The 25,405-nt window shown below is 42.6% G+C and overlaps 2 protein-coding genes across 3 annotated transcripts in view; both read left to right on the plus strand.

The window, feature by feature from the left end:
• The window catches only part of edc4 (enhancer of mRNA decapping 4), a 34,754-nt gene extending 29,923 nt beyond the window's left edge, over positions 1 to 4,831 (plus strand). For both annotated transcript variants that reach the window (XM_037766722.1, XM_037766723.1), the window contains exon 30: positions 2,380 to 4,831. In XM_037766722.1, the coding sequence (XP_037622650.1) occupies positions 2,380 to 2,563 (184 nt within the window). In that variant the 3' untranslated portion in view covers positions 2,564 to 4,831. The remainder of the gene's footprint in view (positions 1 to 2,379) is intronic.
• Positions 4,832 to 7,781: 2,950 nt separating this feature from the next.
• nrn1la (neuritin 1-like a) overlaps positions 7,782 to 25,405 on the plus strand; it is a 79,592-nt gene continuing 61,968 nt past the window's right edge. Inside the window, exon 1 of the mRNA XM_037766724.1 lies at positions 7,782 to 8,091. Within this exon, the coding sequence (XP_037622652.1) occupies positions 8,034 to 8,091 (58 nt within the window). The 5' untranslated portion in view covers positions 7,782 to 8,033. The remainder of the gene's footprint in view (positions 8,092 to 25,405) is intronic.

Here is a 25,405-nt window from a genome sequence, read left to right on the forward strand (position 1 = left end):
GGAGGCAACGGGACAACATTTTGGTACCGGAAGCGTTCTGATTTCCGTTTGTAGTCCGAGTAGTAGTGACCGATCACGTTCAAGCAGGCTGGAATGCAGGTAAACAGAGCAAAAGAGGTGGGACACCGAAATGCAGTCTCGGAACCAATCAGCTATCGTCTGACGATGATTTAGTTTTTATTAGTTTGAAGTTAGCTTGTAAACTGGCTGCTTGTGAAACGATCCGGTCGTATACATCAGACTGTAAACAATGGGATGAAGCCTCCAGGAAATTGGTTCCCACAAGGGATAATTTCACGAGGCTTCATCTGGGCTTCATGTGCACACGACAGGCAGATATTTTACAGATGGGAGGCAGTGGTTTAACCGGGCAGAGGACAGTGAATGTACTTGTGTAACTATAGGAAAATAATAGAGGAGGGACTTCATTCATTTTTATTCAGGAACAATAATTTCTCAACTGTGTTTCGGCTCTGGGCGTCTTCAATGACGTCATTGGTAGAAAACATCCCGGACACATGCTCCAAAGCCTCGGCACGGCACGTAACATCACTAGCAATTATGGGCCATAAAAATTGTGCCATTACATCATGTTAAGAGTTTTCATATCGGTGCAAATCGGACAACATGTTCGCTGCGATGGGCCTATATCGGCAGATGAATCGGTCTGGCTCTAGTTCAGAGATCGGTATGTGTGGTGCTCTTTGCAGTGACATCAAATGTCATAAAGAGTGTGATGGCAGTGTTATGGGGATTTGATAGACCCGTGATGTTCGTTGTGTGTGTTGAGTGGAACTCTGGCCACAGGCCAGCTGGCGACGTGGGAACAGCTCTAATGCTCGACTGGGATCAGGGAGTGCTCCGGACATGGAGATGAATGCTCATATAAACTGTTAAGACAGAGGGTGGGTAGCAGGACAGAAATAGAGCCCTGCTGGACAGTCCAACCACCAGATGTCCCACTAAAAACTATTCATTTGAGGAGTTAAATGTAGTGCAGCCTGAGTGAGAGGGCAGGACGCAGGTGACAGCGGCATAACTCAATTTCTGCTGTGATATTTGAGTGAAAGCCCAAGGTACACACACGCACAGTGGGCCAGCAGCCAGGAAGGTGATCAAGGACAGCGCTTGACATTCAAACTGAGAAAGATAGTTGAGACACCGATAGAAGCGGCCTTTCTCTCTGTCCCCCTGCAGCCTGCTTTCCAGGGTCAAACCACAAAGTCTATGCAAGTTGACCTCCTTACTGCTATTATATCTCAATGAATGAAGTTTCAGATTGTAGATATTCTTTCATTTCATCATTTTCTCCACAAAGAACAAAAATGACCTCTGGTGCTAAGTTATTTTTCTGTCATCTTGTTTTTTTCTTGAGCCTGCCTCATGGCTTAAAAACTGTTCTTGGCTTCTGCCGAGTACACGCTACACGAGAAATCAAGCATGAAGTAGTAGTAAGATGGAGCTCAGAAATGGAGGACCAACTTGTTGATTTGTGGCAACAACGCGAGTGATTATTTAACACGTTTCCATGACTTCATCCATCCATCCTTTGTGAATTTTCAGTACAAAGTAGTGCAAAAACTAACATCAATAATTCTTTCCTGCCCATCGTCCGCCATGTTTGTTTACACAAAAGTCACGTTTGATCCGCGCGAGATTTAGTTTTTTTTTAGTCGTTGTTCATGAGTGGAATCTGGTAGTGTGTGGTGTGCTGTTTTGGCCAAATCGTTGCTCTCCACACACTGTAGGAACAAAATTGCTAAATTTAACTAGGGCCAGCATGCCCGACAGGCAACAACAGCTGTCAGTGTGCTGACTTGACTATGACTTGCCCCAATCTGCATGTGATTATCATAAAGTGGGCATGTCTGTAACGGGGAGACTCGTGGGTACCCATAGAACCCATTTTCAGAGGTCAAGGGACGCTTTTGAAAATGGCCATGCCAGTTTTTCCACGCCAAAATGTATTATTATTATGTAATTATTTAGCCTCCTTCATGACAAGCTAGTATGACATGGTTGGTTCCAATGGTTTTATAGTTTCATATAATGCCAGTATCTTCCCTCTGGCTTTAAAACTGAGTCCGCTACGACTTGAAAATCACAAGTTGCATTAATGCGTTAAAGAAATGTGTGGCGTTTAAGTGAATTTGCGTTTACGCGTTAACTTTGACAACCTGAATTTAACAACATGTCGTTATGTGTGGGGGATTTCTGACATTTTCAACATCTGTTAAGATTTAAAAAATCTTTCAGTGTGGGCCAGCCTTTAACAGTTTCTTTTCCAGCTCATATCTGCAGTAGATATAATAAGTGCCTGACTAGTCTTCATGTCATCATCATTATCTGACGTCTCTGTCCCTCTCTGTCCCCGTTCAGCTACCTGGAGGACGCAGTGATGAACCTGGACCACGGCGACCCGCTGACGAGGGACCACATGTCCTCCGTGTTGGCCCAGGTCAGACCGAAGCTCTTCGCCTTCCTGCAGCAGGACCCCCACAGCCCGCTCAGCAAGAGGGCGCGGCGCCTGATGATGATGCTGCAGGGGCTCGTCAGCCACTAGTCCTTCGTTTAAAGAGCGGTGCAGTAGAGTCCTTTCCCCCCACAGATACACAGCGCGAGTCAATTTTTTAGTTCCGAGTCCACGTATATTTTAAAGGAGAATGCAACAGCGACGGCTTCACCCCAGCTCGATGAGCCGATGACGGGATGTGTTGTTGGTTGTAGAGAGAAGACCAGCTCGACAAATCCAACTCTTTCTCCCCTGTTCCTCCCCCTGCTCTACCTGCACCAGTGAAGTTAGGAAATAGAAGCTGTTTTACGTTTCTGTTTTTTTTTTTTTTTTGTTTCCTGGACATACCTACAAAGCAAGACAATAATGGTCTGGACAACTCTTTAAGTTCACTGTAGATTCTTCAGGATCTTTGTTATTGCTGCTTTTCCTCCCTAAAGAGACCATTCTGGTTGTCTCGCATCTTTTTATCCCCGTAAAGAAACAAAAAAGACCGTCTCAGAAATGAGCCTGAAATTTCTGGTCGTCCCCGTCTCCCAGACACAACACACCTGACACTCCCTTTGACGCCACTTCATCCAAACGCGCATAAGACTCAAAGAATGTCCAGCCCGAGCGGTCCGCGAGACCGAACGTCGCTGTTTCTTTTGTTCTACTTGTGTTTTCAGACATGCTGACTTTTTTGGGATACTGAACAAGTCGTGATGCGGGGGGCTACTTCCGAGCAACAGAAGGAACAAAAAGTCAAAAAAAGCCTTGCTTCAAAATGTCGCCTTGTATCTTGGCCTTAAGAGCAAAACAGCAAGGCTTTGACACATTTTTTTCCCCCCCAGCATCCTCGCTAGAGCCGACTCTGCAGGATTACGCCGTCCTCTGTTCAGGTTGTTGTTGTTGTTTTTTTCAAGCTAATCCCAGCAACCAAAAGTATGTAACACTCAAAGCCATTTTCTGTCGGTGGCGTATTTTCTTTCAGTTATTTCTTAATAGGTTGGACAACATTGCCACGCCTGATCTCGGCATCGCAGTGCATCAAAGAGGAATCAACATGCTGAATTGTTTTACCGAAAAGTTAATTGAATTTGTTCCTGCGTTGGTATTCAGGATGGAAAGCATATCTCGTACTTTTTTCCATCTGGCCTTGTTTTCACAAATCATTCTAACGAGGGTCTCCGAAGGATACAAATAAGATTAAAGGTTGAGAAATAACATTTTTGAAATGTGTGAAGGTCCTCCAGGCTGAAAAGAATTCCCCTTTAAAAATTTGAAAGCCCAACATGGAGTTTGGCAGCCGTCCACGTGTACAGCTCTGTCCTGTAAAACCGATCAGAAACTTCTCCCCCCACGTTTTTTCTTCTTTATCCCTTTTTTATATAAACATTTAGCATTTGTAAGACTTGTATACTTACTTTAAGAGTTGTCAAACTAGTTATAATACATAATAAAAACACATGCTTGTTACTGATGATGTTCTTTTATCAGGCTATTCCAAATAATGTTTGTGAACTTGATGTGCAGTTACTTCTCATAGGCTCTAGGAGGCAGCACTTAGTTGGACTGCAGACGTACACCCTTGTTGTCATTTAGGTTTTTTTTGGATTCAGAAATCATTCCTCCTCTTTACAATATCTGTTTTACCAAACATTGAAAAAGCCTGCACCTGTTTGTTCTTCTTTAAAAGTGTGTTGAAAGTGTATGATAATTTGTGTACAGCCCCATTTACACGCATTCATTGTTTGATCACAGGGTGGCCACACTGTTTTCGCTGATTGTAAAATAAAAGTTCTGTTCATTTGACCTCTGTGTTTAGATTCTATTTAGTTGGATTTGTCTAGCAAGTGCCTTATTGTACTCTTCATGTTTTGATCCCGTTTGGGCCTTTAGACAACTTGTAATGTTGGAGCGTTATCCCACAGCAGTTCCTTTTTACTTTTACAAGCGTTTACGTTGTTAAAAACGTTGGATCTGAAGCAAAGGCTCAAACAGCACAGCAGGGGAGAATCTGTATGTTTTGTGTTTGCAAACATTTGACTACCAAGACAGCTGGTTTGAAAGATATTTGAATGATCATGCAACAGAAAGAGAGAGGTATTCTTTTTTTTTGACTACTACCAGCTTCATCTTTCAGTTCCAGACCCGGTTTATTGTCCTCAGAGTAGACGGACAGGTTGACTCCTGCTTTACCCGGAGTGGGAGATGTGTGTGAGGCCAGTGTGTATGTTATTTTGTCCTCTTCCCATTCTGCTCGGATGCTTATGTTGTATCTTTTACGGTTTATTTTACCCTAAACATTTTGGAATAAAAAAAGACTTGTTCACTTTATTGTGTCTTTATTCGTTTGGGAGTTTCTTCTGTACTTTCAGAAAACAGTCGTGACTTAAAGTTCAGCTGCTTCCTACAGTAGACAGTAAATTTGAGTGAATCTGACTACTTTGAACACTTTTAAGCCAACAATATCAGGGACCAATTGTTTATTTATGCCATAATAAATATTTATTTTTTATTTTTTAAAGTTTAAAACCATTGTGATGTCTGATGTGTGTTGCGGTTTATGGGGCTAGGGTGTTCTGGGGGGGTTGAACCCAAATACTCTCCAAATGGGGGGATCTCCAAATCCAAATTTCGCCAAGGGCACCGAAAGGGCTGGAGCCGGCCCTGATTTCCATTTATCACACAAACTTTATTGTCATTTATGCAAGCACAATGATATTGCAGTTGTGTCAGCTGTTAGTCAGAGGGCAACAATGTAGTTCATACACCACTACATTTATTCAACAGCTTTTCAGATAAAGATGTTGCATGAAAAATACATAAACTCACACAATATGGATTAAAATTAAGGATTAAAACCAGTGGTTCCCAACCTTTTAGGCTTGTGGCCCCTTGCAAAAAAAGCATCCCCCGTCTATGAAGTGATAGCAGTTCTACCAAAGAGACATTTCCCCTTTTTAAACTTCTCAAGTAGTTCCATTTGTTTTACTGTTCCAGCCTCAAAAAGGTCAAATATCAAATATTGAATATATAATATTTAGGCCTACAACTCAAATAACTTTGTTTCTTCTTATTTCCTCGACCATAAAATGGAGGACGGAGCCTGCCAAATAAAAAAATAAAAAAATAAATGACTCGATAAGTAATTAAATAGGTCATTAAAAGTAGCAAAAATAATATTAAAATAAATGTAGCCATTAATTCATTAATTAATTAACTGATAAAATGTGACATTAATTAATATTTCTGTTTTAATTTGCTTTTTTATTTATTGTTCTTTGTATTAATTCCCTTATTTATTTACTCTTCTGTTTAATTTTCCCTTTTATTATATTTATGTATTTATTTTATATTAATTTTCAAATTGATTAATTTATTTTTGCATACAATTTTTATTTATTTTATATTTATTTTTGAATGTATCATTTATTTATGTATTTATACATTTATGTATTTATGCACGATTTTCCCCTTTGCATTTCACCCCTTATTTATTTTCCCAAAATTATTTCTTTCTTTTCTTTATTCATTTATTTTTTACATTTCTTTATGCATTTCTGCCTCATTATGCAAATGAGGGGGCTGTCACTCAATGTGTCATGAGCTCAGAGCAAAGGTCATCAGTCAACTAACGGCTACATTTATTTTTAATATTATTTATTTATTTATTTATTTATCTATTATTTTGTCAGGTTCCGTCCTCCATACCATTAATCATCTCATGATGACCCCTGCATGGTTTATCTCGGTATGGGAACCACTGGACTACACTTCCTAACAGTAAAGTAGTTAGGTCATAATAATACATTTATATCTAATAATGTCATATATATATATATATATATATATAATACATCAATCACAAGAGTGTTTTTTTAACTGCAGAATGAGACTTTGATACTTGGTGATCATACCTCTGTACTTTTACCTTTAGTAGGATTTGGAATGCAGCACTCTGAGGTCTTGAGTAAAGGATCTGAACCAGAACCACCTCTGGCTTCGTGTGAAGCTCATCGGGGGACTCTCCTCCTCCTCTTCCTCCTCTTCCTCCTCCTCCTCCTCTGCCTCCTCCTCCTCCTCCTCCTCCTCCTCCTCCTCCTCCTCCTCTTCCTCCTCTTCCCCCTCCTCCTTCTCCTCTTCCTCCTCTTCTTCCTCCTCCTCCTCTTCCTCCTCTTCTTCCTCCTCTTCCTCCTCTCCTCCTCTTCTTCTTCTTCCTCCTCTTCTTCCTCCTCCTCCTCCTCTTCGTCCTCCTCATCCTTCTCTTCCTCCTCCTCCACCTCCTCTTCCTCCTCCTCCTCTTCCTCCTCCTCCTCCTCCTCTCCTCCTCTTCTTCCTCCTCTTCCTCCTCCTCTTCCTCCTCCTCCTCCTCCTCCTCTTCCTCCTCCTCCTCCTCTTCCTCTTTTTCCTCCTCCTCTTCCTCCTCCTCTTCCTCCTCTTCCTCCTCCTCCTCCTCCTCTTCCTCCTCTTCTTCCTCCTCCTCCTCTTCCTCCTCTTCCTCCTCTTCTTCCTCCTCTTCCTCCTCTCCTCCTCTTCTTCTTCTTCCTCCTCTTCTTCCTCCTCCTCCTCCTCTTCGTCCTCCTCATCCTTCTCTTCCTCCTCCTCCACATCCTCTTCCTCCTCCTCCTCCTCCTCCTCCTCTTCCTCGTCTTCCCCCTCCTCCTTCTCCTCTTCCTCCTCTTCTTCCTCCTCCTCCTCTTCCTCCTCTTCCTCCTCTTCTTCCTCCTCTTCCTCCTCTCCTCCTCTTCTTCTTCTTCCTCCTCTTCTTCCTCCTCCTCCTCCTCTTCGTCCTCCTCATCCTTCTCTTCCTCCTCCTCCACCTCCTCTTCCTCCTCCTCCTCTCCTCCTCTTCTTCTTCCTCCTCTTCCTCCTCCTCCTCTTCCTCCTCCTTCTCTTCTTCCTCCTCCTCCTCTTCCTCCTCTTCCTCCTCCTCTTCCTCCTCTTCCTCCTCTTCTTCCTCCTCCTCCTCCTCTTCGTCCTCCTCATCCTCCTCTTCCTCCTCCTCCACCTCCTCTTCCTCCTCCTCCTCTTCCTCCTCCTCCTCTCCTCCTCTTCTTCCTCCTCTTCCTCCTCCTCCTCTTCTTCCTCCTCTTCTTCCTCCTCTTCCTCCTCCTCCTCCTCCTCCTCCTCCTCCTCTTCCTCCTCCTCCTCCTCTTCCGCCTCCTCCTCCTCCTCCTCCTCCTCCTCCTCTTCTTCCTCCTCTTCCTCCTCCTCCTCCTCCTCTTCCTCCTCCTCCTCCTCTTCCGCCTCCTCCTCCTCTTCCTCCTCTTCCTCCTCCTCTTCCTCCCTCACTCACACTGGAGTAGTAGAGACAGAGCTGCTGCACCAGAGCAGAGGACTGGAGGACGGAGTGGAGCTCTTTGACCAGCAGCAGCAGCATCAGCAGCCTGTATACCGAGGAAGAGGAGGAAGAGGAGGAGGAGGAGGAGTTGGACAGCGCCGGCTGCTTCTTTCCTCTTTGGAAGAACAACTTTGGTGGATTTCGGTGCTTCGTCTGAAAACTTGTTCGGGCTTGTGGACGACTTGTCGGGTCAGCATGGCGTCTCTGATGAACTCTGCGTGCCTCCTCTTGCTGCCTGTTGCTCTGCTACTGAGTGAGTATACTAACTATATTCCAGTGATGCTGTCCAAACTTATATATTTCTGAAGAACAATGCACGACTTCCACTGCAGCATAGTAGTGGGAGTGTTTGGATCAGCTCTGGCTGCGCGTCATTGTGCGTAATTGGAGGACACAGACGCATATCTGGACTCTTGAACTTCTCTTTATGTGTAGACTATTAGTCGACTACCATCTTCTAGACTTCACTCTCTCGTGCATCCCTGCAAGTTAGAGGGTCCCGCAGCTTCCCACATGAATCTCCAGCATCTTGCAGAACATGTGCTGCTGCTGCTGCAGAGACACAAGAGATCCGATCAGAGAGAGAGATGTGGAATACAATAGACTGTAATTCTTGCTCAGTGAGTTAACTTGTACTGTAGATTCACTCATGTTAACTAGGCTGATGAAGGGAATCTTTTATGGCAAACTGATAGTAGAGGTTCCTTCCTCTTGTGATTCCCACCAACCACCTCGTTAACTGAGTTAACTAATGTTTATTAAAGGGCAGTGTGTTAAATTAAAGGTGCACTCCAGCAATTTTCTACTGCACTTCCTTAAAGTTGGGGGATTTACAAGGGACAGGTTTTAAAAAGAATGGTCAAAATCAGTGCAGCAGAGGTCAAGATATCCTGCCTTTTAGTCTCTAGAATGGATCCTAATAGCACCTTAAAGGTATAATATGAAAGAATTAACTATGTATAGGCTGATACAAAAAGAATCCCTCTCAATCATTACTTATGCCTCACTGGAAGTGTTTGGTGGTGTCTGTTTCTGCAGAGACCCTGCAGCCCTCTGCCTGGATTTTCTCTTTTCTTCTTCTTTTGCTTTACTCGGGACGTTTCTGGGCGTCTGCAAAGTGGTTTTGTGCCCCATCTGGGGGTGTAACCCCCCAGCCAATTCAGGTGGTCAAATGCTGCCGCTTTGTCGCGCCCCTCGGCTTCTGATAACGAGACACAAGTCCCCCTTTAGCTCTCAGATACTAAGCGGCCGTATGTCACGGATGGGAACGGGTTGTGCTATGTGCATGTGTTCCAGTCATCCCCCTGCTCCTCTCTGTGGTGTAAGTGCAGCTATGATCGGTGTGTGTGAGCCACAGCCAGCAGACAGGAAGCCTGCATTCATTCAAAGTCCGGCAACTCAGCACCTTCCCGCAGGATTACGCGGAGTTGTGCGGAGTTAGTTGTGTGTTTTAGAACGTAACCGCCGGGAAACAGCCAAAGAATAAAGGTTTATTTCTCTGATTCACTGCTTTGCTTCTCAGTAACGCCGCTCTCACTCTTCAGTCACTCTATAGCTCGCTCCACCATTGCTGCTCTCTCTCCTTCTCCGCGCGTTGAGCCGAGGATGAGTGGCCAACTTTGAATGCTGTGTGTTTACAAACAGCAACCGACAACTGTACATAGTATACCTTTTAAAGGGATAGTTTGGGTGTTTTGAAGTGGGGTTGTATGAGGTACTTATCCATAGTCAGTGTATTACCTATGGTAGATGGCGGTCGGCACGTCTCCAGCTTGGAGACATGAGGAGTTACCACACAGAAGCAAAGTAATGTACTGCTGTGGACGGGGCCGGCAGCAAAACTTATTTTAGCCACTTAAAAGAAAGGCCCACTTAAAAAAAACTCAATATCAGTTTAAGTGTACGCTATATTTAGAATATTATCCCTGCTTTACCTTGCCGTCAGACAGCCCTTTCCGACGGGGAACTGAAGCCATTATATCCATCTATGTTCTCACCAAAGCCACCAGACTCCATTGAAAAAAGCTGTAATTCTACCTCGCAGAACATGGGGGTTGCTGGTCTACCGCTGCTTTGATCGGTTAGTTTGTTTGTTTGTGCTATTGTGTGACTCTGGTGAATCTAAATTAACCAAAGACGCACAATAACACTAACTGATCAAGGCAGTGGTAGATCAGCAACTACCGTGTTCTGCAATGTAAAATTACTGTGTTTTTTTCTATGGAGTCTGGTGGCTTTGAAGAGAGCATAGATAACGGCTGAGCCTTTTTTTAGGTGGCTAAAATCTGTTTTGCTGCTGCCCCCGTCCACAGCCGTACTTTACTTTACTCCCTTACCGGTACTCCTGTCTACTTCTCCAAGCTGGGAGTGTGCCGACCGTCATCTACTCTAGGTAATACACTGACTATGGATAAGTACCTCATACAACCCTACTTCAAAACACCCAAACTATCCCTTTAATTAGACACTCCTTATCTGGTACATACCCACGTCTTTCACACTCCATGCCCACAGTTTATAGCAAAGACTTTCTGTTAAAAATCTATAGTCTCTAAATTCAAGCCGAGGTAACTCCGGTTACATCACTATGACATCATCAGGCTACATAGTACTCACTTGTAAAATTGGTGGAGTGGCCCTTTAAATGAACAAAAACTACTGAATTGGTGATCTGGAACCACATCTAATCCACTTTAAACTACAGTATACATTAAAGATCATCATCATCATTATAATCATTGATCATTATCCCAGGCTGCTGCGGATGTCAGAGCAATGTGGATGAGGGGGTGGATGGGATGGGGATCCCGCGGGAGTGTGACACCGTGGGGGGAAAGAAAAAAAAAAAGTCCCACCGATGGAGATAAATGATGAATGAATGGCATCTGTCCCCCTCCTCTTGCTCAGCAGAGTCTCTGGAGACTCCGTTCAGCCCCGCATCTGAACCCGACCGGGAAACACTCCTCTGCTGCTGCTGCTCTGTTTGTTGTCTCTCATCTCATTCACTCAGTCTGTCCTTCAGTCATGTTACTGACACACAGGCTCGTTGTGTAACAATATGGGCTGATATTTTTTGTTCTTATCAAACTGTGTGTGTGTGTCGATGTGTGGCTGATGTGTCCATGAGCAGTGCCTCCTGTCAAAAATCTATAGAGTCTACGATTAATACTGGCCTAGTATTTATAGCTGCGTTTGATCACTATGGATCTTTATACAACACAGAGCTCCTATTCCTGTCATACAGGAGTATACCAGTTTAGGAAGTCTTTCCAATGTACCGTGTAAGCCTGTACTCAGTCCCGTGGGAGGAATTAAAACATATTTATTCTGCAAATGTTGTACGAAAAAAACAATCTTTTTCTTAAATGTTTCTCATAGGGGGAAAAAAAAGAGGCGTTTGAAGCAGAAGAGTGACAAAATTTAATCTGCTCAATATGTGCACAAATACATTTCTACGTGTTTGGCGCTCAGCAGCATCAAGAGGGTTGTTCTCATGTGTATGTGTAGAAATAAAGAGAAAGAAGGAAAAACATCGTAACCAGAAACAATAGGCTGCCTTTTTCTGCTTAGGTGTGAATAATAATGCTAATGCTGACTTAATTCCATTCAGCTGCTTCAGTTTCAGGGTTCTGGTGTTGTACATGCTGGCTCACTGTCACACTGTCACGGCTTACTGGGACACTTGAAGAGAACGGAGCCATCGTTAATGTTATGAATCACACCTGTGCTTTTCCTGCTATAACAAGACAAAATATCTGCTGCGGAAAAAGGACTATGGGTTGTTTGCAGCATCGGTAAGAGCATAATGATCTGACACTTTTGGTAAGGATAGATAACATTCAGAGGTAGCCCACAAAATAATACGAATGAATTATGAATGCATGAACCTGCCATTAAAGGAGCAGTGTGTAGGATTTAGTGGCATCTAGAAATGCGGATTTCAACCGACTGAAGAGAGAGCTGCAGGGATGACGTATTTCTGAGGCCAACCCGGAAGTTAGAAGTTCCCGCACGAGTTCCCCGAGTAGTTCACTGAGCGGTTTCACACAAAACTAAATGATACTACGATGAACCCACGACAAACTGCAACATTCTTGACTTGCAAAACTATCTTTTAAATTGACTAACATGATATCTGTAATTCATGCCACAAAATTATTTGTCTCTTTCCGTTGACTACTGTACACATTTTTTCCCGAAATAAGGACACCGGAAGGGGAGGGATTACGCCTCTCTACACTAACATGCCAATGTTTACCAACTGGTTACTGGCTCCAGCTACATTTTTAATATATAGACGAGAGTGTGTATCAATTTCTCATAAAATTCTCAGCAATAAAGCGAATGTGTGTATTTCCCAAAATGTCAAAATATTCCTTTAACTTCGTCTCAAAGTGGTAGTATAGAGAGGCGAAGTCCCGCCCCTTCCAGTGTTCCCCATGGGACTTTATTTTGGAAAAAATATATTAACGGTGGCGAGAGACAAATATTTTTTTGATCCCATTTGAACTGCGCAATTTAAAACATAATTTTGCAAGTCGAGAAAGTCACAGTTTATCGTAGGTTTGTCATAGTACCATTTTTTTGGCTTCGAAGCTTCGGTGAAAAATATTTGAAGCTGCCGCACTACTGTACACACACACACACCTCTACACACAACAAACAGCAATGTTTCGTCAGAAAATAACTTATGATAATGAATGTTGAATATTAATAATTAATAATGCGGGATTTTTTCCTTATTTGATGGGCTGTTTGGGGATTTATGCATTATTAGTACATACTTATATACTATATATATATACTGTAAATATATATTTTTTTAAAAACCCGACACATTCGAATACCGATTTGGAGGTTGATTACCATGGCAACGGTGGATGCTTCGAAGCATTTGGGTCAACCCTACGTAGTATCATTTAGTTTTGTGTGAAACTGCTCAGTGAACTACGCCTCTCGTCTCGCACAATATACGTCACCAACACCAGTTAGCTAGAGAGAGATGTGACTTACGTGACTTTTGGGTGTGTAATCTTTCTAATTATGTATTTTCACAGTCTTATACTTCAACACTTTTACAACAAACTGAAACTTTCTTGACTTTCAAAATTATCTTTGAAATTCACAAACGTGTGATTCATGGCGCAATTCAAACAGGACCAAAAAAGTATTTGTCTCTCGCCGTTGACTACTGTTCATGTTTTTTCCAAAATAAGGTCCCGTGGTGGTCCGACTTCGCCTCTCTATTGAATATGCCTCTTTTTTAGTTAGAACACAGGGAGCCTCATACGGTGTCTGTCCTCCTTTTCTCTCCAGTAGAGTACCAGTTATCTGTTTGTCTCCTCTGTCTGAGCTCAAAAAGCTCCAAGTATCAGGGCCAGAGACACAGAGAGGTTTCCCCTGGGTGCATGTCTCCTCTCTGCGTCATCAGCACCCCAATAATCACATTAAAAGCAGTCCATAGGCGAGAGGCAGAATATATTTAGCTTTTAATTGTTCTCCCCAGGAAACACTTCCTATCCTCCCTCTCTCTCCAAGTTCCCCCTCAGTGGGTCGATGCAGCGCTTTTTTGAGGTGTTTTTTTTTTAATGCAGCAAAGACACATGAAGTGGAAGATTCCTCATTAAAGTAGGTTTAAAAGTCACATGGAATACTGCCTGTGTTTTCCCCTCCCTCCTCTCCTCCCCATCCGACCCACACAGATCACAGTCTGAACACGCACGCACGCACGCACGCACGCACACACACACACACACACACAACTGTGTCCACCACACTGCACACTTTTTTCTATCCTCTTCCTTCCCTTCTTCCTCCTACTCCCTTCATCCCCCTCTTCTTTACTTCCTTACTTCTAGCAAACCTCATTTCCTCGTTTCTCTCACTTCTCATGTCTCTGCAGTCATTAATATCTCCACGCCATCCCTCCATCCCTCTTCTTTTTTATTTTAAACTTGCTCATCTCTCTGCTTCTGCTTCTTTCATCATTTCCTCCTTCTCTCTTTTCTCCGTCCTCCCTTCGTCCTTCTCATCAGGCATTCACAAATATTGATAAATCTGATAGCGAGAATCCTTCGGTCCTAGGATTTTTTAGTTTTTTTAAATAGAAGGATCTTAAGAGATCTCATCGAGGAGACTTACAGTACATATCTCATAGGCCACACTCTCTGACTGACATGTGATCTCAAGAGATCACAAGTGAGGAAGCATCACAGCAATGACTACTTTGCACCAAATTTAAAAAAGACATTTGCCCGTCCTCTCATTCACTTCCGTTGAATCCTGTGTTTGCAGCCCCTTCTCATGAAAAAGCATATAACTGCCCAACAAACACCGGACTTTTAACCAGGAGACCCGTGTTTGAGACCGATGTTGACCGGTGTTTTGTTTTTTATTTACATTTGTGACGTGTTTTCTGTAGTTTGGTTCTGTACAGTACGTATTTTACTTAGTTTACTTACTTATTTTAAGCCCAACCATGACATTTTCCCTAACCCTAACTAAAGCGGGGCTCGATTTTGTGCCCGATTCCCCCCTCCCAACAATCATCAGCAAAGCCCTGATTTTTTTGATGGTTCTAAAGATTATCTTTCCAGATATTCCTGTGGTGTGAGGTATGCTAAGAGTGTTTTTTACATCCCCTGAACGGCTCAGAAGTCCATCCTGGCCGCTCCTATTTCTAATCGTAAATATCAAACATGTTCAATATTTACAATCGGATATCCTGTTGTGTGTGAGGAACCCCGAGGACAGCTGATGACGCTGTCACATGGGAAAGAACGCTAGCCAATGGGGAACCAAGCTGACTGAAGAAGGAGGTACAACCACTGCTGTCATGGCGGCTAATGCATGAGCTAATGCAAAACATGAAGCATAAAGTAGTAGTAAGATAGACCTCAGAAATGGAGGACCAACTTGTTGATTTGTGGTAATTTCATCCTTATTTTTTCTTTTTTCTACATGAATTTTCAGTATAAAGTAGTGCAAAAAGTAACATCGCTAATTCTTCCTGCCTGTCGTCCGCTATGTTTGTTTACCCAAAAGTTTACACGTTTTGATCACGAGAGATTTTGCAAGATTTATTTATCCGCCTTCCTGTGAGACCGAGTTGAAGTGTGATGCATGAATTGAAGAATGTGTGTCTAGTTTCTATCTGAGCTTGGACTGTGTTCACCTATGTTGAAATTTGACCTGCAATAGAAGCAAGAGCTGTAGAAAATGTTCATCATCCAGTGCCAGTATGATTGGCACGCTGGCATCATTCATATTAAAACAGCTTTTGAAATAGTTCACCATGAAGATGTACGCGCCTTGATTTTACAAGACGAAGCAGGTAGCAGCTGCACACGTCGTCTCCTCTTTCAGTCAGTTCAGCCTGATCAATCCTAAAGCTGAACATGAGTCTACTGAGTCGTCAGTGTCACTGTGTCACAATTTTTGCATTGGAGCTCTGCTCACTGGGGACTGAAAGACTGAAAGAACATTTTCAAAATAACTTCTTTCTACATTATCTGGGCATGGAGACTACACAAGGCTTAAAGGGGCTCTATGTAAGAATCAGAAATTGCTTATTAACAGTGACACCTGTGGCCGTTAAGTCAACGACAGTCAGCGTCCTGTTGCTCACGTTTGTGCTCGCACTATAGGCGCGAGTGAGCATCGGTCAAAACAGTGAGGCGATGCACACGAGACTGAACGTGATTGACAAGCATCATGTCGATTAACGTTAGCAACATTAGAAGCTTTAAGCACAATATCACTATATATTTCACATGCTTGGCAGTAATGTTAGCTGACCTGTTCAATAGGAATTTTGCCAGCTCGGGTTCCGTTTTGAAACCAAATTTAGGTCCTCCCTGAATCGAAGGCTCAGCCGATGTTGATCCTATTTTTCTCCCCCGACGCCGGTCACATTCCTGTTCTGCCAGACGGGCTTCACTAGATATAACTTTGTTGTTTTTTTTAAGCTTCCGTAGAGTTAGAGCTGGTCGTTTGTTGGCGTTTGCGGACTCCATTTCTAACCAACCGTTAGCGATGGTTGCACACTGTTAACCCTGTAGTGGAGCTGAAGAGAGTAAATGCACTTGCGAGCACATGATGTCACATCCGTTGGATTTTCCTGGAAAAACGGGCCCGGGTTCTTCACATTAAAACACATTTTTTAGGTTACGTTACAACCTGTTCACACATTGGCAATAAAAAAACAATAAAAAAAACATTTATAAGTGTAAAAACTTACATACAGTCCCTTTAAAATTCACTTGACAATCGAATTGCTACTGTTTTCACATTGTCATTTGATTCATTGTCATTATAAAATGATCAATTGTAGCTGCTTTAATGTTATAATTCTTAACATTGTCATGAAATCAAACCCCATTTGTTGTCCTATCTATGGTCGGCATTTTGTCAGCAATAATGTACATTCATTCAGTAATTATTTCTCTATATAGTCATTTTTATTAGTAGTGGCGGAGTCCGTCAGTTTCTGTGCTGGATTCAAACAACCAGCAAAGTCATTCGTAATGTCCTCCTCTTTCTCCTAATCTCCCTGGTCCTGTATCCATGTTTTATGTTTCCTACCCGTTCCCTCTCCTCCATCTTTCAGCCTCCCCTCCTTCCTCCTGTTCACACACTTTCTTCCTTCCCTCTTCCTCAGTCTCCCTGTATGTTGGCTGCAATCGTCAGCTCTGCTTTCCAGTTTTTAACCAACATGCAGACACGCATGGAAAGTGATGCCTACACACACACACACACACACACACACACACACACACACACACACTTAATGAACAGACAGAAGGATACGTGAACTTGCACACTGACTCTTAAATCTTCCACAAGCCCTTAAACCCTCTGAGGGCACACTTGAATCTTACACCAACAAACACACTGAGCACATATACTACAGCATATACACACATATAACACACACACAAACATTAGTGTCATCCATTTGTTTTTGTTTCTGCACCACCTCCTTGATCTTGAGGGGGAATCTGGATGTGTGTGTGTGTAGAATGAAGAAAGGATGGGATTAAGACCACTTAAACAAGATTGGTGTGTGTGTGTGTGTGTGTGTGTGTGTGTGTGTGTCAAGGTTCCTCTAACAAATACCAAGTAATGAAGTACCAGCAGAGCATGACTCTCTTTTCCCTATCCACACAACCTACACTGAGCATGAATATTCATACACACACACACACATTCAGTTTAAATACGCTGTATGACATGCACCCACACATATACTGTATGAAGGAGTCACTGTCCTCTATTGTAATCAGTCTAATTGAATTCAACTCCTGTTCTCACTGTGTGGGTCTGTGTGGGTTTGCATGTAGCTCAGTTTTAATCTGAGTCCATGTGTTTGATATGCATATTTGGGTGTGTGTGTACATTAATTCTCCCCAAACACCCCCCCCCCCCACACACACACACACACACACAGACACACACACACAGCCGTGTACTTCTATCTTTGTAAGGACACTCATTGACATAATGCATTCCCGAAACCCCTTACCCTAACCTTAAAGTGGAAATGAAACGTTCAACAGAGTTGAGCTGGTTGTCTAAATGGATTTCCACTCTAACGAACAATTATATAACAAACATGACAAATGTCAGCATTTATTTCGTGGCAAGAGCGCCACCATGTTGCAGGACTGTAGCCTGTGATGTCACATGGTTGGTTGGCTCAGCTGAGTTACACAGATATAACAGTAGAGACTGTGAATGATGGAGACTGAGGACAGGAGAGAGGGGGGACACTATATTGTGTTGGTCCTGGATGTAAAGATGAGCTCCACAATGTTAAATGCTGACATTTGTCAATGTTTGTTATATAATTGTTCATTAAAGTGGAAATCCATTTAGTAAACCAGCTTATTTCGGTGGAAAGTTTCATTTCCACTTTAACCATCACAACTAAATGCCTAACCCCAACTCGTACCCTTACCCTGACCTAAATCGAATTCTCACATGAACCTTAAAACCAAGTCTCAACCACTTTCCAAAAATGTCTTCACTCTGAAGGTCTAAAACTCAAATTGGTCCTCACAAAGATAGCTGTACAAGTAAACACACACACACACACACACACGCACGCACACACACACACACACACACACACACACACACACACGCAGACATACACGCACACACACACACACACACACACACTCTTCACCCTGCAGTGTGTACAGAGAGCCTATAGGAACGTTATTGGCAAGGAGGAGAGGACTCTGTGTCCAAGGTCAGAAGAGCTCTTGTCTTTTAGTCTGCCTCCACACACACACACACACACACAGGCACACACACTGGAAAATACACAATTCTATAGGGAAGGAGTGCAGAGAGCGTTGGCTTTCAGTCTGAAAGAACTGAAGGAAATGGACAAGAGTGAAAAATTGCAATGTAGCTTAAGAGAACATAATACTAGAGAGATGTAAGAGAAGTGTTATGGAGGTGAGTGAGAAAGGTAGAGGACAAGTAGAGAGAGAGGACAGAGAGAATAAGACAGAGAGAGGGAGGAGGAGAGAGGAACAGAGACTTATACAGAGATCAGGACCTGTATTTATCAGGCCTGTCAGAAAAAGATGGACCATCATGGATCACTGACCGAAGCCTCTGGACAATTCTATTAAATAAGATCTGAAACCAAAAAAAAGAGATCCTGCAAAAAGCTCTCCATCTCTGGAAACTTTGAATAAAACCCACCAGAGAGGAACGGAAAGACAGAAAAATGGATGAGGAGAGAGAGAGTACACAGAAAAGCTGCAGTGTTGTCCAGTGAAGGACGAGCGAGGTGGAAATCTGTTTCCCACACAGGATGAAGGGAAGACTTCTTTGAGTACATTAGCAGTGTAAACAGAGACAAGGGGGCAGCGAAGCAACTGATGATGTCGTCATTAGTCTAAATGTAATCAGGCTTCCCTCTAAATGGGACGAAAATGTGATAACGCCTGATAGCGTAATAAATGGCCAGATTATGTAGCATCTTTAGATTGATAATGTTCTCATGTTATCCCTGATGGGCTGAGCGTTACACAGAACACTACAGTCAGCTGCTGATGTAAAAAGGTCCTGCATGTGAGCAGGAGCAGACTGGCGACCACTGCAGTTCACTAATGCACTCGCTGGCGTGGTTTTAAAGCTGCAATTATAGTTTTTTGTCAAAATTGGGAGCAACAGAACCAGCTGTAAGCAAAACACTGACATACTTTCAGCTATAAAACAGTTCATTTTGGCTAATCTGTTAGCAAACAGTTGCCTATTTAACCATCCAGCAGATACAGTACAACGTATCACAAAAAAATGAAGATATACTGTACTGTATATCAAATAGTGCAGTGTATACCTACAACCATCAAACACGCTTTACTTTTAAATATTTAGATGATGGACTATAGTGTGCAGAGCCTTCTTTTCTCCATGCAATATTGTTGGCCTTTAGCACTGTGTTGTGAATGAAGAGATTTTATCAAATGTGTACTTCATTGGAATTTGTCATTTCGCCTCATCTTTCACAAATAAGAAAATGATCATCAGATGTATTTTAATGGAATAGTTCATCATTTTGGGAAATGTTTTTTTGCTTTCTTTTCGAGAGCGAGATAAGAAGATTACCATCAATCTCCTGAGCTTTAAGCACAAAACTGCATGTGGTTAGCCTAGCCTAACAAAAAGACTGAAAGCAGTGGATAATCAACATGTTCTCATCCTAACTTGTCACATACTGATGCTTTGTCAGACCCCTCAACGTCACCTTTCGGTCGCAGTAAACACGTGCTTAACGTTGTGAATTCAACCAAAAACACTTACTTAGGTTTAGGCAGAAAAAACACTTAGTTAGGCTTAGGAACACACATGGTTGGGCTTATTACTATGTTTGTACAGTGAAAATTAAGAATGCACCAATCCGACTTTTTCAGTCCCAATACCGATCCGATACCAGTGTTTAATTAATAAGCTGCATGCCTCACTGCGTGGAAGTAACTGGGATCATTCTTTTATATGTAAGGCAATACCAGGCCTGATTAAACATTGCTTTCCTATCTTTGTAAAACAAAAAGTAATAAATAAATACATAGATAGATATTTACTGAATTATTTATTATTCTAATTATAAATTGTCCACCAGCAACTTGGTAAAAATCTTCAAAATTTACAGTTCAAGTGTAAACTTTTTTAATGCAGTAACAAAAAGCTTAAACAGAAATTACAATTTCCAGTATATAATGTATATAGTATATAAACATAGAATTTAATTGAATAGATCGGCCCCATTGTCACCCGATCCAGCTATTTGAGTCAGTATCGGCCTGATATCCGATCCGGTATAGGTATCGGTGCATCCCTACTGTTTCCCCGAGCTTTCCGTCTTAATGCTAAGCTAGGCTAATCACCCCCGGCTCTGGCTCAACACCTTGCACCTTCTCATCTCATTCTCGGAAAGAAAGAAAGAAAGAAACAAACAAAGAAAGAAAGGAAGAAAGAAAGAACGCAAATAACCATATTTCCCAAAAAACTGAATGATTCTGTTTAGATGATTCATGTCCCTGATTTGCATTCAGCAACTCTGCTTTTGCAGCTTCCCGAGCAGTTTAGTTAATTTGAAGGACTGTTCTTGTGTTTTTGTTTATCTGCATCCTGCTTCAGATGAGAGAGGAAGTTGTTTGAATAGATGTGCTCAACCTGCGAGGATGTGAAGTGACAAGCATTAAAAAAAGATGTGCATGCCTCGGCGGAGGAGCACATACGCAGGCCTGCGTCCGCCCCTGTGTACCTATGTGCGTTCGGTTGTGTGTGCTTGCATGCATGAACGCCTGTGTGTCCGTGGGACGGAGGGGAAGGTGAAGTGGACAGAATCCAGGTTTGCGGCTGCGGGACCGAAGGCTTTCAGGCTTAGAGATGAAGAAAGAGCACCATCGACCTTCGGAAACCAGACAGAGGAGATAAACCAGACGCAGTCAAAGGAAAGAGAAAAGCAAGCCAACGGGAAAATCAAACCGAAGCCATCAAAGACATGAAGGTTGAGGAAGGAACATTTGTCTGCCTGCCTGAGTTGTTCACAACTGAGCCAGCCTACTCAGACATTTAGACACACATAGTTGTTTTGAATGAGCTGAACAACTCGTGACCTTTCCATAACCTAAACCTTTAAGAAATTGCCAGACTTTGGCGCTCTAGTTCTCTTCCTTTGCATTTCATATACAAAAATGCTTTAGAAATACATGCCAGTAAAACAAGTCTGGTCCTTGATATTTACATAATCTTGTCTGAGTTTCTTCATCTCCTTCCTGCTCCTTTTGAACATCCTCAGTTCTCTAAAAGCATTGCAATATCCTCTGGTGCACGGTTTAATTTCCTACAGCTGATTCCAGCTCCCCCTGGATATCATCAGGTCATCATCATTCCATCATCTTTCTATTGTTCTCGCTTTGTAAAAGTCATTGTAGTCGCAGTAGTAAAATGGTTATTGTTATTTGTTTGTTGTAGTAGTCTTTGCTGTGATTTGACACTTTTGTTCTCGCAGTCACGTTAGACAGCACTTGAAATTGAGCACCAGAAGTTGTGCAGAGAATAATATAAGGAATAAAAGCCGATACCAGAGAGTGGCACAGGAAATCCATTTGAATCTTTGTGAAATACATGGAGGTGATGTTAGAAGCTTGGTGACATACAGTGTGTTCCAATCCAGGTACTTCCAGAAGTACATTTCAATGTAGTGCACTGTGTGCACTCTGTACTTACTTAAGTGGTGCGTGAATTTCAACAGGCAAGGGTTGTCTCAAATCGAATACTCTGCGGCTCTCTACCCGCCAAAATATCTTCTTCTTCTTCTGGGTTTTACAGCAGCTGGCATCCTTTGTGTTGCGTTGCTGCCTCCTTCAGGTTTTACCTGTCCATTACCTGCCAAAATATCTGCTGTTTTGTTGATCAAGAATATACAGAAAATGAAAGCAAAGTGGAAATTACGTTTCCAACTTCTTTGCCTACGCCTACGTGTCCTCCTGTTGGCTGAAAATGCACCAGTATGTTTACGTATTGTATTGTTTTATTGTTATCTACGTAGCCCTCAGACATCTATAAGGTACGTTGTTCAGCACCGCAAAAGCTCCTGCATCATCTACCGCCATTTTCACATGTTTGAATAGTGGTCATGTTCCCGCCCCTTCCGCTACGTAGCCAAGATGGTGACAATTGAGTGTGAAAAGTATCCAGCGTTCCACACTCAACGATTTGACCGTTTTGAGTACAACATCCAGGTACTTTGAGTGCACTGCATTTTGCCATACTTCACAGTGTGAACGCACTTATGCACTCAAAATAGTGTAAGTATGAAAGTACGCGGATTGGAACACACCGATAGTGACTACTTGTGCTCTTGAAGAGGCTTCTGCTGGGAGGAGGGCGCTGCTCATGTGGTGACCTGTGGCATGGGTGTGACCTATGTGACATGAGTGTGTTTTGGGTGTAATAGCAATCAGAGTATCACCTCCCATTCCCTTTAAAAGCAAGGTGTGCCTGCACATTGGCACATTCCTACTTAAAAAATGTATTCAACAAAATAGAGAAGTGAGCCGTTTTCTGCCGAGGAAACGGATCTGGGGCGGCTGTTGCTCAGAGGTAGAGCGGGTTGCCCCCCAATCGGAAGATTGGCGGTTCAATCCCCGGCTCCTCCAGTCCACAAGTCGAAGTGTCCTTGAGCAAGACACTGAACCCCAAATTGCTCGAACACCAGATCCACTCCTTAACTTTCATTCTTACCTTTCACAATATAAGCCCTAGACGTATAATATTCGCACGTGATTATTTCACATTTTCGTATCGTTTATTCGTCACGCCCCCGATGTGTAAAGGCCTTCAAAGAAATCTGCTGATCAGCCAAAACAGTCGAGAATCACTCCAGATGTTTATATAGGACACATACTCAGACACATATACACGTGGCTGTAGATACACACATATGCAAATGTGTTGCACAGCCACGGGTTCACTCCTAATCACTCAGTGCTCTGAAATGTAAATGTGGATGAAAATTAACACATTTATCAACACATCCCCAGGTTATCACACAACACACCTAATTATTTACTTTGAGTTGAGTAACAGAATTTAAAAAATCTACTTTGATTCTTGTGCAATTATTTATACGCACATATACATATATATATATGTATATATATAGGTTCTTTATGTATACATAACAACACACAACACATTCAGCCCCTGGGACAGGAAGTGGAAGGTTAGATTTCCATATTGTGTACATTGGAGGTGTTTTTTTCCAGAGGACGGCAGCTTCCTGTTTGTGTGTGTGTGTGTGTGTGTGTGTGTGTGTGTGGCCTTAAGGGAATAGAGGTGCAGGTTCAGATGCAAGGAGTCAGCTACAAAGGGAACATCTTTCATCTTTTTAGTGATGAAAGATTTGAATTTTGTTTCATTTCAATGACAGTAAATCTAAAACTGTTAAGTTCTTAGCTTACTATAATGAGAAAGATGTGATTATCCCAGTCATACATCCTCACTAAAACGCACGCAGTTTAAACAAATCATTCTTACTCTGAGCTGCTGTCCTTTGAGACATGATTTGTGACAGACTACATGAATAAAATGGACTTTATTTGGATAAGATCTTGATTGTGCGCTGTTTGCCTTCCACCATTATGTTTGTGCTGATGAAAAATACTTAATTGCATCAAGAAAAAAATGTTTTTTCGTCACTAAGGGAAAAACTTTAGATTAATTTAAGTGTCTTAATTGAATAATCATCGTTTTGGTCATAGTCGACTAATACCTAATTTATACTTCTGCGGAAAAGCAGAGATGGTTTATGAAACTCGCAGAGAGCTGAAGAGATGCACCCCGCGGTGCACACTCGCTGAAGATTGTGACTACGCACCAGGCACAGAGGACACCGCAGAAGTTTAAATTGGACATCAGAGGCAGGAGGTTTGGTGTAAATAATTAAATCAGTGATGGCTGAATTTGATTTAAGCTACGTCAGGTTCAGGGTCCTGGTATTGTGCATGCTGGCTCACTGTCACGACTTACTGGGACACATGCACAGATCATAAAGCGTCAACATTCTAACTAATTTGGAATGATGTCAAAGTGATGTCATGTTTGTACACCTCATCTGTTGAAGCACAAACTATGAAATGTGTTTAAAGCCCTGTTTGCGAGTTCCTCTGTGTTTTTGTTTCCCTGGAGTCTCTGTGGGTTTACACACCGAGAGCTGACATGTCTCCATGGATCTTTACACACACAAACAGATAGCGTGTGTGTGTGTGTGTTTGCTTGTCTGAGTGCGCGTGCTCCCCTGTGTGTTGTGCGTCTGGGGAGTGAGGTGCTAACTGTGATAAGTTACAGCAGCAGCTTCAGGTGCTGAAGTCAATAAAAGCTCATTAACTCAACAAGGGGGTCAGTGGCTCCGTCCACCACAATATACCTCCCACTTTGTCTTCTTCACAGGGGAGCGCGGGTTGTGTGTGGGAGTGGCTGCGCTTCTCTCTGCGTATGCATGCATGAGTGAGCTGCTGGATCAATGGGACTACACGCTTCATTTCCTCTGACTTTAGACAGAAAGGAAGGGAGGAAGTGGAGGGCGGAGAACGGGAGGAAACAAATGAAGGAGAACAACAACAATAACATGATCAATAATAGCAGTGATTATGACATAATTTGTCATGATAATTCCAGAGACTTGCTTATGATAAGTAATAGGCCTTTTTCAAAGCAGCTATTTTGACTAGTCCTTGCAGGAACAGCCCCATCGTTAGTGTTATTAATTGTACCGGTGCTATTCCTGCAATAGCACTGGTACAATTAATAACACTAATGATGGGGCTGTTCCATTCAAGTTCACCTGTTCCATTTCCCTGCTATACCTGCTTGCGGGCTACTGCCATTGTTAATGTTATCAGTATCACCTTCGCTCCTCCTGTTATGAAGTCAAGTCTGCTGTGAAAAAGTCGATGTGTTGACCAAGGTGCTTAACTTTTTGATTCAAGAAGCTACGATCCATACTTACCATCTCAAGACATGTATATAAAGCTACTATGATCAATGTGTTTATGTATTACTGTAGTAATGAACTGAATGAATGTTTATTACACTCTGGCGGACCGTTTTTGTGTCAAATTATTGGTTTCTTACATAAGTAGCCGTGTAATAAGCGGGATAAAGTACAGCTAGTGGTGCCGCCCTGAAGGGGATTCTTTCGCAGCAATGACCCATGAGCTGTACATTATCCCTTACATGACATGCCTCGAAAATGGTCTGTGTATGTGACTTGCCAACCCAGTCTCACGAGAAGGCGTATAAATACCACGACATTACACAGACATTCTGCGTGTCATGAGTACGCATTTTAGCCTTTTCGCATGTCATTTATAAGCCGCTTTTTTGCGTGTCATTTGTACGCAACGCGAACATCCGCAGTTAGGTTCAGGCAAGAAAACCACTTAGCGATTTGACTTACAAATCAAAACACCGGTCAACAACTCAAACAAGGGTCTCCTGGTTAAACACTGTTGGACCTGTACACCTCCTCACCCACC

Source organism: Sebastes umbrosus, chromosome 4 (genome assembly GCF_015220745.1).
Source record: "Sebastes umbrosus isolate fSebUmb1 chromosome 4, fSebUmb1.pri, whole genome shotgun sequence".
Lineage (NCBI taxonomy): Eukaryota > Metazoa > Chordata > Actinopteri > Perciformes > Sebastidae > Sebastes > Sebastes umbrosus.